The sequence below is a fragment of the Apostichopus japonicus genome, chromosome 19 (assembly GCF_037975245.1).
Source record: "Apostichopus japonicus isolate 1M-3 chromosome 19, ASM3797524v1, whole genome shotgun sequence".
Lineage (NCBI taxonomy): Eukaryota > Metazoa > Echinodermata > Holothuroidea > Aspidochirotida > Stichopodidae > Apostichopus > Apostichopus japonicus.
Genome location: NC_092579.1, coordinates 24,274,945 through 24,292,017, shown reverse-complemented (window position 1 = coordinate 24,292,017; position 17,073 = coordinate 24,274,945). Strand labels below are relative to the sequence as shown.

Sequence of the window (17,073 nt, the reverse complement as noted above, 5' to 3'; positions counted from 1 at the left end):
ATACACATACGAACTTGACTGCATAGGTTACTTGCCTGCGTATGGCAAGTAACCAAATAGGAATTTATTCTCATAATTCTGTTTGCAAATTTAATATTCCCACAAAGTAGACAAACCAGCAGAGCCATGTGACTACTGACTTTGTGAAAATATGCAGGTGACTTATGAGATGTTTAAAAAGAGACAAGGATCACTGGTGGATATCTTACAAAGAGAAATCAAATGACCCTAAACTAAAACACCAAAATCACATATATATATATATTTATTATATGTACATATGTATTACCGATGGGCTGAGTCATTATGATGCCAAACTAAACATCTCGGTAGACAACCTTTCATGTCGACTAACAATGTTAGACATCTTACGTCTATCCATGATACCCTCCTTGAAACACCAAGTTTACAAAAGCTTCAATTTTTTACCTTTGCTAAGCAACAAATGAGATTAAACCTTCACCAAACGAGGCATCAACATGTCACAAGAATTAGAGAACAATCCAAGTTGCCCTTTCGATCTTGAGAAGTCCAGGTCTTCAGTGTAAGAGGAAAGTCAAAATTGTTTAATCAATCACTTGATATAATTGTTACAATGTTATCAACATTACCTTCTGGGTTTTGGAATCGGTGGTGCTGGTTGGGAGGGTTGATTGCCAGGATCAGCTGTTTGTACCTGAGTGTGACTGGTTGGAATGGTATCTTGGTGGAGAGACTTCCATCGTCTAAAAGAAGAAATGGAGAACACTAATAAACAAACATTCCATGTACAGAAACCGTATCGTGGCAGGGATGCTCTGTTCATCAAATGAAGTTACCTCAAGAATCACAACGACAGTTACTTAACAGGATATTCCTCCCAGTTCTTTGAATTGGATGCAAAGATGGGGAATTAGAAAAGATCTCATATTCAGTCAAATAGCGATACACTGCCAATATGGCCGACGGCTAGTGAAGACATATAGTAATTAGAAGTTTTGGGAACATAGAATGGTTACTATCTAGTAAAGAAATCTTTTTAAAGAAATTTTTCGTGGCCAGTAGATAACAGATGTAAGATATCTTACCATGTATGCACTCTTATATTTCATGAAAAAGGTTATATTTACTTCGTTCCTCGCTTACCTGTCTCCCCACAACCTTAGCACCCTCATTGTACCATGCCTAGAATATCCAGGTAACCTTTTAACACTGTGCACCCTCTACGACTGGCTCCTCCGGTCACCGCCCTCCCTTCTCATTCAACCATCCAAAGTGTCTAGATCGTTATTTCGAGCGGATTTTTTCCATCCGATTTTGTCCACTTTTGGTTTTCTAGGATCAGATGTTGCCCATCCACTTCTTTTGGAAGAGTTTGCAGCAGTTTGCAGCCCAATAAGTATCCTTTTTCTTATTATTAAAGGGGCTTTTAGGGCTGCTTTGGTGGAGTGGCTTCGCTCCGTGTTTTCTATGCAAACACTAGTGCGGGTAGCAGTTCTGCGAATTGTTTACCTTAGTTTCGCTAGTTTTCCCGCCTTTTTTCCTACACACATGCTATATGTGATAGTTCGTTTTTCCCTTGTTTATATTGTTCCCTTAGTACTGCTCTTGTTTCCTTTAGTATTTCTCTCCAGGTTTCATCCCTGGTTTTTCCTCACCTTGTCTGGGGTGGCTTTTAGGCCTAATTTTTGTATACCTTGTAAGCCGCGGGCCTCTAGCCGAGGAACGTTGTTAAGGTACTGTTATATATCTCTTCCTTTGATAGCTTATTTCCCCTCCTCTGTTCTCCCATCTCTTGTTATTATTTGTTAAGAAGTTTTATTCCTTAACTTGGGGTCTATCAGTCATGTCTCGGAGTCAACTGAAGTGTGTAAATTGCTCCATGTTCCATCCAGGGAGGGCTTGGGACAAACATGACCTTTGTCCTATGTGCCGTACTTGCACCAGAAGGGACCTGTGTCTGGTGTGGATCCAGTTCACCCCCAGTCAATGGCTAGAGATCGATGCCTGGCTAGCAGGACAAAGGATGAAGCTGCAGGACAAGTTAGACTTGCATCCCAACCCCAGCGGCTCCCTAGTAGAGGGAGAAGTTGAGAGCCGGAGGGTCGCAGCTGTGACCAGTCCGGCTGTGGTCCCGGTGCCACCACCGACCCCTGAACCAGAGGAAGTCGTCCTCGGAGAGGACACCCAAGACTGCAGGGCCTCTGTAAACCTCTCGGGTTTGGAAGACGGAATTGACGAACCCCCAGAGTTCAAGTCCCTAGAGGACGAATTTGCATGTAGCCTCGAGGAGGAGGACATCCCCATGGCAAGAGGAACATTGCCTCCAGAACTCAGGATGCGGGCGGCGGACATCTTCCGGAAACACCTGGGTTTCGAAGAGTCACCTGACATGCCATCCACACCAACTCGGTCTCAAAACTGACGGCTACAGGGGAGGTCGCAAACCGACCAAGATCCACCATGCCAGTCGACGCCTCGTGCTACGATAGGTTCTAGGCAATTGCAGATAAATAGAGATGGACTGCATTCCCTGCAAAGGCAGAACGATCCATCAGAGTACCAGACGACGCTTGGAAAGCTCTGTTTCAGTGCCCATCCATCCCGCAGGAGGCTAAAGAAAAACTGAGATCGGAACAGGGGTCCTTATCGTCACAAATTTTCAGAAACCCTAATCAGAGAAAATTATAGGAGCTACTGGTCGAAGTGGACGTAGCAGCACGTTCAGGTATGAAGTTTACCTCCGACCTCATGCTTCCCACAGAGGTACTTATGAGGCACCACCAATAGCTCCCTCAAGACGACAACCATGTTTCCAGAAATGAAGCTGGACAGCTATTACTACTCCTGGGTCCGCTCATGAGACTGGCATTCGATCAATTTGCCCGAGTCGCCACACGATCAGTGAAGGCCAAGAGGGATAATGTCATATCCTCCATCCGCTGGCCATCGGTGGAAGCCAAGGCTAGGATGTTGGCCTTACCGTCCCTTGGAGATGACCTGTTCACGAGAAACTACCAACAGAAATTAAAGGAAGAAGTGTCCTGAGAGAAACCCTAGCTAAAGAATTCCAATCATCGGATAGATTTAGAACAAGACCCTACCCTCCAAGAGAGACCAGGCTGGCCAGAGGAGGTAGAGGAACTTCTCTCAGAACACCCGCAAGAAGGGCCACGCAGGGCAGGGGACGTGGAACAATCAGTCGACCACTCCGTCCATCGGGAACGAGAGGCACAGGCAGAGGCCTGACGACGACTCGACGGGACAGCGACCACTCCCCTGCTAGAACACCATTCGCCGCTCGGCCCTAGGGGTACCCACCTCACCGCAGCAATTCTGCAGGTGGGGGGGAGATTGGCATACTTCACCCAGCAATGGGAAACTATGGGTGTTGGAGTGTTGGAGTGGGTGTTGGAGACGAGTTCACAAGGGTATCAGATAGAATTAACCTCCAGTCCGCCTTTCGGGGATGGAGGAAGACTGACCCCAACACCCGCGGAACCCGTCCAAAAAAATGCTCTAGAGGGGGAAATTTCAACCTTGCTGGCAAAGTGGGCGATTGTAGAGGTATCCGGAGAGGCAGGACCCCTCTTCCGGTCCTCTCTCTTTCTAACAAGAATACGGGACGAATCTTGTTGTCCTCATCCTAAACCTATAACCCCTGAACAAAACTTCATAAATCAAAAATTCCATGCATTGGATTTAGTATAAAATAGCTACTAATTTGATCAGGTTTTCTTCATTAGTATATTATGTGGGGTCTCCTAATTCTCTTCAATTCAGATGTAAATCAAATAAACACATATATATGATATGGATATATGCAGTAAACACTACAGTCAACAACAATAACTTCTATTAACTTCAATTAACATTTGGCGCTCTTGTTAAAGGAAACCAATTCTTTCAGACAGGCAAAACACAAAATAGACTACTACGTTTCTAATAAGTGTTACCTTATACCCTCGATGGGATTTTTTAATGAGTTGAAAGAAATTCCTCCCTTTGTTGAGACTGCGGCTTCTTCTCCAACTGAGTGTATTGGTGTAGTCACTGGTTGCAGCAGTGGGGGCAAGCCTGGATATGATGTAAACAACATTCATCATTAATATAAACAAGATTCATAATTACCTGAAATAGAAAGTCAACATGTTGTACTAATGAGTCAGCTTGCCTGTCTGTCATAGTTTCCTATACTTCTTACACTATATATTTGTCATTCACAAAACCTCATTCCCATGAAGTTCTTTGAGTCAGCTTGTCTGTCTGTTATAGTTTCCTATACTTCTTACACTATATATTTGTCATTCACAAAACCTCATTCCCATGAAGTTCTTTGAGTCAGTTTGCCTGTCTGTTATAGTTTCCTACACTTCTTACACTATATATTTATCATTCACAAAACATCCTTCCCATGAAGTTCTTTGAGTCAGCTTGCCTGTCTGTCATAGTTTCCTATACTTCTTACACTATATATTTGTCATTCACAAAACCTCATTCCCATGAAGTTCTTGGAGCCTGTCTGTTATATTTTCCTATACTTCTTACACTATATATTTGTCATTCACAAAACCTCATTCCCATGAAGTTCTTTGAGTCAGTTTGCCTGTCTGTTATAGTTTCCTATACTTCTTACACTATATATTTATCATTCACAAAACATCCTTCCCATGAAGTTCTTTGAGTCAGCTTGCCTGTCTGTCATAGTTTCCTATACTTCTTACACTATATATTTGTCATTCACAAAACCTCATTCCCATGAAGTTCTTGGAGCCTGTCTGTTATAGTTTCCTATACTTCTTACACTGTATATTTGTCATTCACAAAACCTCATTCCCATGAAGTTCTTCATTTATTAGCCATTGTTTTATGATCAGACAGTGCGATAGTAGTCAAAGTTTATGAATTAATATAACAAAGATGTTATTGACATAGGAATCTATATACATCAATGTAAGCAAGCAGTTCATAAATATGAAACCATTGCTTGTTGAAAGGAGTAGCATACTTTAATCAATATATGCTGAGATACTGAAAAAGATTAGGTTTCAATTACTAGTCTTTACAAAGTTTCTATCAGCACTAAAAGCCTTTTGTAGACCTATTGGTCATAATAATAATCAGGCAGTTATTTTTACAACGCTTAAAAGCAACCGCGAATGTAGGAGAAGCCGGGCCTTGTGGATTACAATTTTCACGTCGGGTGGCTTCCAATACAACAATTTAATGCAAATTTGGAATCTTTTCAATTTAGAAAGTCATTTCAGATGGAAAATCTTTGATTTCTATTGGATGAAAAACCCACCTTATTACAAATAGCCAAGGATCGAACCCTTAACTTCCCGATTACTAGGCCTCATTGATCATGTCTGTTCCAGTCATCAATATAGACAGAATTGCAAAGGAAAAGTCTTCAGTTTGTAAACAGTGTAGCAAGTTGAAGGATTTATCTGTAACTTTGGCATTTTATTAATTGCAAGATAAGACCACTTCAGAAAACCTTTAGACTAAAGGTTGTTCACTTGTTGCAGTCAGTCATTAACCATTCATCCATCTCATGAGATCTGTGTACATTGCTAGCGTTTGTTTGCACATACATTACATATTCCTGCAGACCCAGGTACTTATAAAAACAGGCTGAGGTACACAATCTATTTTTAGATGCACCAATGGAGTTATATTCATAATAAACTTAGTTCATTGACTCATATAGCTCATTCAGGAGTCTAGATGCAGGGTTCAAAGGGGAGACAAACTACCACCTTGAACTTTACAGGCTTCATGTTTAGACAACACTAAGCATACATAAGCATACCTGCCCAAGGATCCCCTCCCTTCTCCTTCATCTTCTTGGTACTGACGAGACCGGTGCTAGGCTCCTGAAATATTCAAGAAAATGGAGTAACAAACAGACACAAAAGCTGGAGGAAAACCGGTTTTGTTTCTGTCAATAGAAACAAAACCGATTCCAATAGTATAAGCATAGTTGCAAAACGGTTTTACTCTAAAGTTTTTTTTTTTTTATTGTGTTGTATGCAGTATAAACTTAAAGCTTCAAGACAGAATTGTCTCTTATTAAGTAGCAGTATACATTTCATATGCCAATGAATCCATCTTTCACTTATAAACTAGGTTTATTTATCATATGTTAGGTAGCTACAATGTGGATGTTTTGCAAACTGCAAAAGTCACTTGATATAAAGCAAAAGTATAAAATATAACAGTAAAACAAAATCTGAAGCTATCAGGTCGAGCCAAAAAGGAGCACATTCTAAGAGGGCCCCTTGCCAATAGCTTCATAATTGTGTGCAGATATCAAGGGACTCAAATCAAAACTATCAAATAAATACTACACCATCACATATGCATACACTGCAGAGTCAATGTCAATCAATAATGTAATGTACCTGACACATACTACACTATGTTATGTACGGAACACAAGAATGTAATATATGGGACACATACTACAAAATGTTGTGTACGGAACACAAGAATGTATTTATGTACAGGTCACATACTACACAATGTTGTCTACGGAACACAAGAATGTAATGTATGGGACACAAACTACACAATGTTGTGTACGGAACACAAGATTGCAATGTACAGGACACATACTACACAATGTTGTGTACGGAACACAAGAATGCAATGTATGGGACACACACTACACAATGTTATGTACAGAACACAAGAATGTATTTATGTACAGGGCACATACTACACAATGTTATGTACAGAACACAAGAATGTAATGTACAGGGCACATACTACACAATGTTATGTACAGAACACAAGAATGTAATGTATGGAACACATACTACACAATGTTATGTACAGAACACAAGAATGTATTTATGTACAGGACACATACTACACAATGTTATGTACAGACACAAGAATGTAATGTACGGGACACATACTACACATTGTTGTTTCAAGAACACAAGATTGCAATATACAGGACACATACTACACAATGTTATGTACAGACACAAGAATGTAATGTATTGGACACATACTACACAATATTGTATACGGACACAAGAATGTAATGTATGGGACACATACTACACAATGTTATGTACGGGACACAAGAATGTAATGTACAGGTCACATACTACACAATGTTATGTACGGACACAAGAATGTATGGTTGTGAGTGATACAGCTTACAGATGTCGTTACCAGTAAAAACGGCCAATGCACATAATCAGTAACAGTTAAGAAATGCTTCCCACTTAGTAGCACTGCAAACATACCATCAATTTCCGTATTAAAAATCATCCCAGCAAATAGCTTGTAGAAGCTTGAACAAACAGAATAAAATTTAGCTAGAGTACTGAGTAAACAAAACTTATTGCAATTAGCAAAACGATCCTGGAATTAGCAACCGATACAGAAGGGTAGAAAAACCTAGGGTTGAGTTTTGAAGGACTTTAAAAACATATTCAAAACATTTCATTAGCTAGTGTCATAACAGATGAGATGCTGAAATATTTGACTAAATATGAAAAGCCACATTTGATTGTCAGATTTAATAGAACTTACCACACTACTTCTCTTTGTTGAATCCCGTGCCAGGGAAGTTCGAAGTTGGCTGAAACATTTTCTCCTTTCCTGTGTAATTTAGAGGAGATTTAAAGAAAAACTGACAGACTATGCTTATAAGAAGGGGCCTATTTATGCCTCACCCCACTGCACCATAAACACGTACTGTGGATACACTCAAGATGGGTATGGGGTGGTATGAGATGGTGAATAGCACTACAACTGTACTTAGACACGACAAACATTATCAACATTCTTCCATTTTTTTTATTTACAAAATGCTACTAAGTATTTTGGTATACCAACACCAAAACAAACATTTACGCATCGAGACCCATGAAGGACTTACAAAACAACGCTATAAAATCATGGCTTGCGCTCTCAGTTCCTCATAAGTACTAAACTGGAGTAGGACTATATGAAAATCATATTTATATATATATTTGTCACCTGGTATGCAACAAGCTGACAACAACTACAACCATGTATTTTAAAGGGAGAGGGCATGTCTTGTAATATACAAATGCATTGCTTTGCAATTACATGGCAATGTACGTAGTTTCAAACTGACCAAAGTCCTCATGCAATTATCAACAAAGGATAGGACATAGTTCAGATGAAGGACAAAGCAAGGAACTATGTTACTGTTGACCTACATCATAAGGAATTAATGTGACGAGCATTAATACTAACATGTTGAATGGTACCAGTGCTGATGCAAAACAACTTGAAACTATCAGCTCCATTTGAACTCTAAAACAATCGGCCATGCAGACAAATCGCTTTAGGACACACCCATTTATGTGCATCTTGTCATCAGCTTGACTACCTGAGCTTTCCTTTAAATCTTAGGACATTTGACACATGAAAACAAAAGCAAATTAGTAATCTGACCTTTATCATTTTTAATTTGAGTTGTATACATCAGCCATGTGATTTCTACATGTTGTTTAAAACTCAACACATAGGATTCTAGCACTAGCTGACAGAGAAAGTTGTTTAATTTTAATGACAAATAGAAACTATGCACATAATAATATGATCAGTTAGTTTCCCAGAAAAGAATATCTAATTGAAAAACTGAAATCTTATCTCATCAATCATGTTTTGAAATTATGAATGATATGTCTGGTGATGCTAGTTCCAGTTTTATGGTTATTTCTAATTTCCAATCAGGTTAATATTCTCATACATCACTGACTGCATGTTCATCAATCAGTTCCCACATTCATGAGTTTAATCTGCTAGTACAGTCTTTAGCCTTTTAAATATCTCTCTGTTTCATGTCTATGGGAGTGCAAGGGGGGATATTTTTAATGGTATTTCCAATTTCCATTAATTTTAATGTTCTGATACACCTCTTGCTGGTTCATCAATCATCATATCATTTTGGCCTTTATGATTTATAAGCCTCTGGCAATCAATAAATCAATACCTGAAGTTCCTGCAGCCAGTACATTTTTGTGTGATAATCCTCTGCCTGCAGCTGATACACTCTTCCTTCAACACTGTGTAAAAAATGACATATAAACCATATCATGGAAGTTTAACCACAGCAACAGGAATAAGAATAATGCAGGAAGGAAACTGTTACAGCTACATCCACAAACAGACAATCAACATCTGTAATGGAAACAAAATTGTTTGCACAAGAATGCATTGAAAATACAATGAACATCGGCCCGGTAATTGAAAGACTGTATTGAAAATGAAAGCTAGGAAAGAGCAAAAACATCTCTGACTAGGGAGGAAAACTCAGGGTTCACATTATCTAGAACTTTTTGAACAATGTTTGCATTACATTATGGATGGACTTTATCTGTCAATTTCAAGTATTGCAATCTAGGACAAGTTAACTAAGGTATGGTTTATATATAAAGTAAACTTTCATTTCTAGAAACTTAAATCAACCTCTCATAGCAAATAAGCATGTAATATGGAAGAGTCAAAAACATCAATTACATGAAATTCACAAAGTCAACTGAGACAATGAAAACTATGTCAGTTAAAACAACTCCATGACAGTGTAGCACCGATTCTAGGCATGAAATATTGGTATCGCCCAATATTGGCAATTTCAGCATACAAAAGTTTCGGTAAAATTTGCATCAACTATCCCTATTTGCCTACCCCATAATGTTGTTTTACAAAAAGTTGTAATTTTTCTGAGCTAACTTCATATATTTGGCCGGAGAGTGATAACACACTCTAACTGTGCGTAAACTTTGCTTTGGGTGCCTAAAAACATGCAATACTTTGGCTTTTCCTCGCTTCGGTTTAGTATAGTACAAAACTGACAGTACCTAAGCTAGCCTACTGCAGCTGTCATACACAGCCTAACATTGTTGACATGTGTAACAGCAGTTCTACTGACACCACAAAGTAGTTTTTTGAAAATATCCCGTAAGTAGCTAGCTACGTTTATCAGTCATGCATGATTCATTACTTAAGGAAAGGGAAATTCGACAGGATTTATGCTCATGTTTAGCCACCATTTTGAGGTGCAAACATAAATTAGGGTTAGGATGAACACATGCAAATTTTTTCAGGCAGATTACCCCAAAAGAAAACATTCCCAGCATTCTTTATCTAATACAAGACAAAGCTGTGACATGGTGAACTTGAAGCAAGTTCAACTGCCAGACTGAAGTTTGTTCCAACAACCGATATCAATGTGGGTTAACCGTGTAAAATGGTTTCATTCATTTGCCTGTGTTATGTCCAGAAGGTTTCTATGTGTGAAGAAACTACATAGCAATGCGATTCTAGTAGGAGAAAATCATCAAAGTTCCAACAACAAAATTCTTATTATTGATAGCCCTGCATATTACATAATGATTTCAGGAATTCTTATTATTGATAGCCCTGCATTATCCATAATGATTTCAACTCCAGAAGTTTAAAATCATTGTTGATTTCAATTTAGTCCTCAGATGCCGTCTGTTCATCACAATGGAGAACTTTAGCATCATCTCTACAGAGGATATTGCCATGTCAGTCCTAACAGAGTGGTATCTCTATATATGGTTCTGGGTCCTAACACACGTGATCTATCCTGTTTACAGATCTCCAAAGATTTTGTACAGCACTGTAACCAACTCTGAGGGGGAATTTCAAAGGAAATGTTTGTTTTTTTTGTGGGGGGGGGGATTCATCATGTTAGTAGTTAGATGCCTGTATTGCGATTTAGCGCACATATAGTACATGGAGTGCAGTACACGTGGTCGACCATTGGGATCAACACACACAATACACAACCGACGAAGCCAGTGTTGGCTTTTGGAAAATTTTGACCAATCACATTACTCTTACAAAAGTCAACAAAACTTTATAATATCCGGCTTGTCATTGGCAAGTTTTGTATAGACTACAGTAATGGGGAAAGTTGCGGAAAGTACCAGGAATTGTTGCGGGAAATTCCCCCAATTAGAAATTTCTTTTGCGGGACCCTTAAGATAAATTGCGGGAATATTATCATGCGCCCTAATGCAAACACTGGTTCGGATATGTCAGACTATGTGTGAATACGAGAATGGGCACGTACTCTGTCCAGGAGTGTCCATAAGAGATTCCTTAAAGGCATTCTCCATGACTTCAGCTTGTCAAGTTTCTACTAGAGAGCGCTTAGGTAGATTTAGGGTGTGACTGAAGATCCCCATTAATACATTTGTTGATCATCGATCTAACGTCATACTTTGGCCAAGTGTGCTAAACTTAATGTTACTAAGACCAAACTGTTAATGTTATACAACACATGTCACCATGACAGAAACATCAACATTTATGTTCATTTGAAGTTTTAGCCACAGAATCAAAAAATCTCACTGGTTTGGGGATTTATGAATGCTGATAATTACCAGTCTCCAATCCTACATCTGCACTTTCCTATCTACCTACAACTAAATGATTGGAACATTTAAACACTGCGTGCCCACTTCTTGGGCACTGCCCACACTCTCTCCCTTCCAAATCTGCCATTCAGAAGAGCAACTATGCGATCTGATCTAAAGCTTTTTTTTCAAGTTTCTCACTATGTTGACTTTTGGTGATTGTTTTTTTACCAGACTTTGTAGAGATGGAGACAGGTTAGAGAGTAAATGTCCAGTAATCACGCTCTAATCATGTTGTTGCATGTTTAACATTTGCTCTTCATCATATTTGGGGGACTGACTTTTTAGATGACTAAATTTGAATTGATCATTTTTCAAATAAATGTTACAGTAGCATTACCTAACATTAGCTGGTAAGGTACCAACATCATAATGCCAGCGACGGGCACTTAACCTTTTGGCAAAAGAAAACTTTGCTCAGTACGCCAAAGACTATTACGGCATTTAGCATGCACAGCTCACTACGGATTATACGTCAAGACCTGGGACATGTGGTCGGGACCAAGCAGTTCTTGCATACAAGTTTTTCCTCAAATATCAGTTGTATCAGACCATATTGGGATCTAAATTATCAGATATCGGTAAAAGCAGATAATGGTTATCAGTGCAACGATACTCCATAATGTGTGTAGTGACACCTCAAATCAACACAATGCTCTGTGATCTGTTACTCTACAATGAATAGTCATTTTTAATCAATAGCTACGTAGTCATACTTACGTGATGCTGAAATTACCAGGCCTCTCGGCCATTGCCGGGTTGTAAGAGAATGTAGCATTAGCAATGGAAATAGAACTGTTCAGGGAATAAAAAGAAAACATTTGTCATTGCTTAACAACAAAGGTCAAGATGAAGATAATTAGATAAAGTACACTTTTTTATGCTTTGTATTGTGACAGTAAATTGCCAAGAAATTTGGGCCAAAGTCCTGAAAAATTCGGGCAGCTTAAGAGGAGAAAAAATATATAAATATATATATAAATATGCAGTAGCTTGCCTGAATCTTTTTCAAATTTTTGCCCGACAATTCCATGATTTTCTTTATTTAGCATCATGATGCCCGAATATTTCCGTGTAACACCACCGTAAGCGCAGCTCATCTGGGCTACCACGCTTTTCGCACGATCAAATTTTTTCTAACTTGTCAACTGTATACCTGGATATCCCCCACATGAGTGTATATAAGAAACATTTTCTTATTCATGGATGGTGGGAGGGGGAGTGCCTACAAGCCTAGAAGTACAGGTTTATCATATTCTTTGTTATATTTTATACTTTTTTGTGAGACAAATTGCAGTCTCACCCGACACAGCGACATTATCCGGCCTACGTGTCGTTGAACAATGTATGTTTTTCCGGAGGTAGCTGAGTACTGTGTTAAAATAATAAATACGGTAACTAAATAGGAGCTTAAAAAAATATACTGTCCTATTGTTCCCTTCAAAGTGATGTTACCATTTTTTCTTCTTCTAATTTATGTGTCATTGAACAATGTATGTTTTTCTGGAGGTAGCTGAGTACTGTGTTAAAATATAAATACGGTAACTAAATAGGAGCTTAAAAAAATATACTGTCCTATTGTTCCCTTCAAAGTGATGTTACCAAATTTTTGGGAAAGTGTAAATTTATCAAATGTGAGATTATAAAATATAGAATGTATAGATGCAACTTGCAAGGCCTCAAGTGCCGTTTCCGGAGTAACAGGAAATTTCCCCCCTGAAAATTTTCCCCCCGGGGGGAATTTTTCCTAGGATAAAGTCCCCCCCACCCTGAAAATTTACCCCCCCACCATAAGCATGATCAATTTTCCTGCCAGCACCTGCAAGCCTTTAGCTTGCAATGAATTTCATAATATTCCTATATTCCAATAGGCGATATCTCAAATTCAGTGTATGATGAGATGGTCGATCGCTTGTTCATGGCAATTAAACGCTAGGAATATATCCTTCACGTATTCTCAACATTTTTTTAGTGGCCAGCGGACAGTTAGTTGCAAGGATTGGTGCAATTTAGCCAGTTGAGAAAATCAGTAGCCAACTCCCAATATCCAATTTCATATCGAGGAAGTCCAGGTAACTTTGTCTAATGATGCATGAAGAGTAAGTCAATGGTGTTCAATCAGTTTCTTCTTGTTTCTTCAAATCATTCACGGAATAAAGTTTATCCACAGTGAAGTTTACTATCTACATTGATTGGAGTCGATAATAATCTTTAACCTTGTTAGTGTAGGGATTTGATTCAATCTTGTTCAAGTGGGGAGAATTGTGATCTATTGATTGAGGTTAGACTCAAATCATGATTGACATGGAACAGGGGTGTACGCACGGGGGGGGGGGGGGGTTTGGGGGTTCAAACCCACGTGTTATTACTATTTATTTTGATTAAGAATGTCGGTACCAAACAGGGAAAAGAATGAATCAGTCAGTCACGATATAATATTTATTATATATATATTTAAGATGGATATGCTTGATTCAAGCAGTAATCAAATATGTTTCGAACGTTATCAGCAAATCTATCACTTCCTTCAGTTTCCATGGTGTAAATTGAAAAATTGTGATGACCAGGGCATTTGGGTCCACTCTATATACCCAACATTCCCACACCATATCAATCAGGACTATCTGTGTAACAGTATGTATAATTGGTTTCAGCGCAGCAATCCCTTTGATGTTCACCCTCATAAGCCATGAATTAAGATAATCCCATTGAGCTTCACCACAGCTCATAATCAATAATCAATAAGTCAACCCCTTCCCAATAAACATTGAATCCTCCTGTGGAACCATCATACCAACACAATGTAATAGTTTCAATTTACAATGATTATACTTGACTACATCAGTAACATCAGAGCATCAGAGCTAGTCCCATTCCATTCATGGCACTGCATTCATGGCCTAACCCTAACCCTAACCCAAGACATTTCCTCTGAATATCCTTATTGCAGGAATGATATATTCCAAGTTCATGCCCAAAAAATGTTAAAATCTCCTTATTATAGTTCCATGATGAGATATCCTTGATAGGTGTACAAAAATATAATTAACTAGAATTACATGAAGGTGGGGGGGGGGGATTTTTCCAGGTTGGGGGGAATATTTCCTAGGAATAATGCCCACCCGGGGGGTATATTTCCTAGGAAATCTCCACCCGGGGGGAAAATTTCCTAGGAAATATTCCCCCCGGGGGGGAATATTTTCAGGAGGGAAAAAATCCTGTCACACCGGCAATCTGAGAGCCACTTTTTGCCAAAAGTTTTCTACGCGCCAACCGATGGTGGTGCTCCGCTTAGATAGTGTCACAGGAACTTTCGGGCACAAAAATTTCTGCCCCCCCAACTGAAATGGTCCCGTAAGCCTATGCTTGTAATGGCATGTTTGTCCATTTCAGCGAATTCCAAATTCATTGTTTACGTACGCCATAGACCTAGGCTGGGTCATAGTATAGCCCAATGATATACAAAGTACCGAACGTGCTCGATACTACGTCACAGCTTCATACTGTACGTACTGTCAAGCCGACATTGGGGACGCAATCACACTCGAAATACGCAAAGAAATATTTGGGAAAACAGCGCATTCCACCTCCCGCGTACAAACAACATACAGAATAGTGAGTGTACTAAATGTACGTACAAGTACGTTCAAAGTGTATCTATGTACATGATATGTTGCAGGCACATCATTCATACATGTATGTACAAAATGGAATGTTTGCCATATTTCAGACATACATTGTGGCTTCACCATCAGCACACAAGCCATGTGCTATGTATATCATTGGTATAGCCATAGCCAGCATGGATCCAAGTTGTTCACACAATTGACCCACAGTGCACAAGTCAAGTAACTTGCTGCATACAGGATGTAACTCACCTGTTAACATTGCACATTGTACACTGTATGATCTTGTACAAAAGGAGAAAAATAAGTTACCAAAATCAAATTTTAAATACAAATTGAAAGTGTTGATTGAAATTGTTGATCAATTGGGTTGTGCTCTTTTAGAAGCGAATATTTCGTGAATGCAGTCTGCAGGAAGTTACAATGTTATTTAATATATGACTATAAAATAGCTGTCACAAACAAAAACAATAGCCCTTGCACAGGTATTTGATGGGGATGTTGTTTAGTCACAAATAGCCCCCTTTATTTTTGTATAATTCTGACCATGATATGAACAATATATCCCAGCTTGTCAAAACCCTTGTCTCACAGTAACTTACACTGTCTTGTACATCCTCAGAATCTTGAACAGACCATGAGCAGACTTAAAAGAAGAACATACCTACATTATGCCATTCCAACTTGGCTGCTAATCAGAAGTTCCATCAACTAAATCATTATATTCTTTCAGCAAATCCGAGTACAAATTTTTGCAGAACTGATTACTTCTGGTGTCAACTTATTTTGCTTTGAACTTCTAAAGAGCTGCATCTTAATATTCAGTCAGGATTTCTAAACTGGAGGGACAACAACATGATTAGAAGGGGGCACAGACAATGTAAGAATGGGCACCGACAATGTAAGAAGGGGCACTGACAATGTAAGAAGAGGCACTGACTAATGTAAGAATGGGCACCGACAATGTAAGAATGGGCACCGACAAGATAAGAAGGGGCACTGACTAATGTAAGAAGAGGCACTGACTAATGTAAGAAGAGGCACTGACAATTTTAAGTGGTGGCACAATACTTGTGTCCTGTAACTTGTGAAGTTCTCATACACATGATGTAATGCATAGTAGTCTGTATTGGAGAGGGGGAGGGGAAAGGGATCCGGTTCCTCCCCCCCCCCCCCGGCTCTAGTCTGGTTGAAGGGCCTGAGTAAATCACTGAACATTTTGTTTTTTACCAAATTGTTGTAAAACACATATTAATACACACAGAAATCTTGCCACAACTCACCCTATAGGCACCAGAAACTCGTGAGATCTGTAGTAACACAACATGCATCTCTGATTATCAAACACAAACCTGCAGATGAAAAATATGAGATAAGAAAACAGACAAATAATATTCAAATGGTATCAAGTAGCTCCAGCAACTTCATAGAAAACATCATTTTTTTATTTTTGTTCTTGTCAGATTACTCGATGGTTATGTCATCAGACACCTCAGAAAATTTCTCAGCTTTTCAGCCTTGGAGCAAAGGATCAAAGGATACTACTACTACTAATATATTAATATTATAAAGATACAGGTAAGAAGCAAAGATACTATTGAGGATCTCCTGGATCATGAATTAAGGATGAAAATTTTAGAGTCAAGGGACTTCATCTGAGACTAGAGGCTCCATCTCTAAATGTTTTTTTAACATTACAATTGTAATGGCACTCATATAGCAAAATTTAAGCCACTTAATTGCTTAATTAGACTCACAATAGCCTTGACATCTGTCATATAAAAGCCTGCAGGTACTCCTGGCAAATAAAACTGAACAATTAAATATGAAGTGGGTACTATAAATGGAAACCTGTAAGAGCTAGAGGATAATAGTATGTAATAAATATTTACATCATAATTGCATTGCAAGTGGTTCAACACAATGCAATCTAATATGGTTTGATCAACTTTCACATTGTATTTGTATACATGTATTTAATTACGTATACAGTTCTACAGTACTGGCTCACATGAGCATTTAGC

General features: G+C 38.8%; 1 protein-coding gene across 2 annotated transcripts in view; it reads right to left on the bottom strand.

Annotated features, from left to right (window-relative positions):
* LOC139960266 (TBC1 domain family member 2B-like) overlaps positions 1-17,073 on the bottom strand; it is a 55,966-nt gene that overhangs the window by 28,963 nt on the left and 9,930 nt on the right. For both annotated transcript variants that reach the window (XR_011790458.1, XM_071958495.1), the window contains exons 3-9: positions 16,333-16,401; positions 12,144-12,218; positions 8,969-9,041; positions 7,534-7,602; positions 5,795-5,858; positions 3,936-4,056; positions 612-725 (exon numbers count right to left, since the gene is read on the bottom strand). Coding sequence is in view for 1 of the 2 variants with exons in the window: in XM_071958495.1 (XP_071814596.1) it covers positions 612-725; positions 3,936-4,056; positions 5,795-5,858; positions 7,534-7,602; positions 8,969-9,041; positions 12,144-12,218; positions 16,333-16,401 (585 nt within the window). In the remaining variant the exon portion in view is untranslated. The remainder of the gene's footprint in view (positions 1-611; positions 726-3,935; positions 4,057-5,794; positions 5,859-7,533; positions 7,603-8,968; positions 9,042-12,143; positions 12,219-16,332; positions 16,402-17,073) is intronic.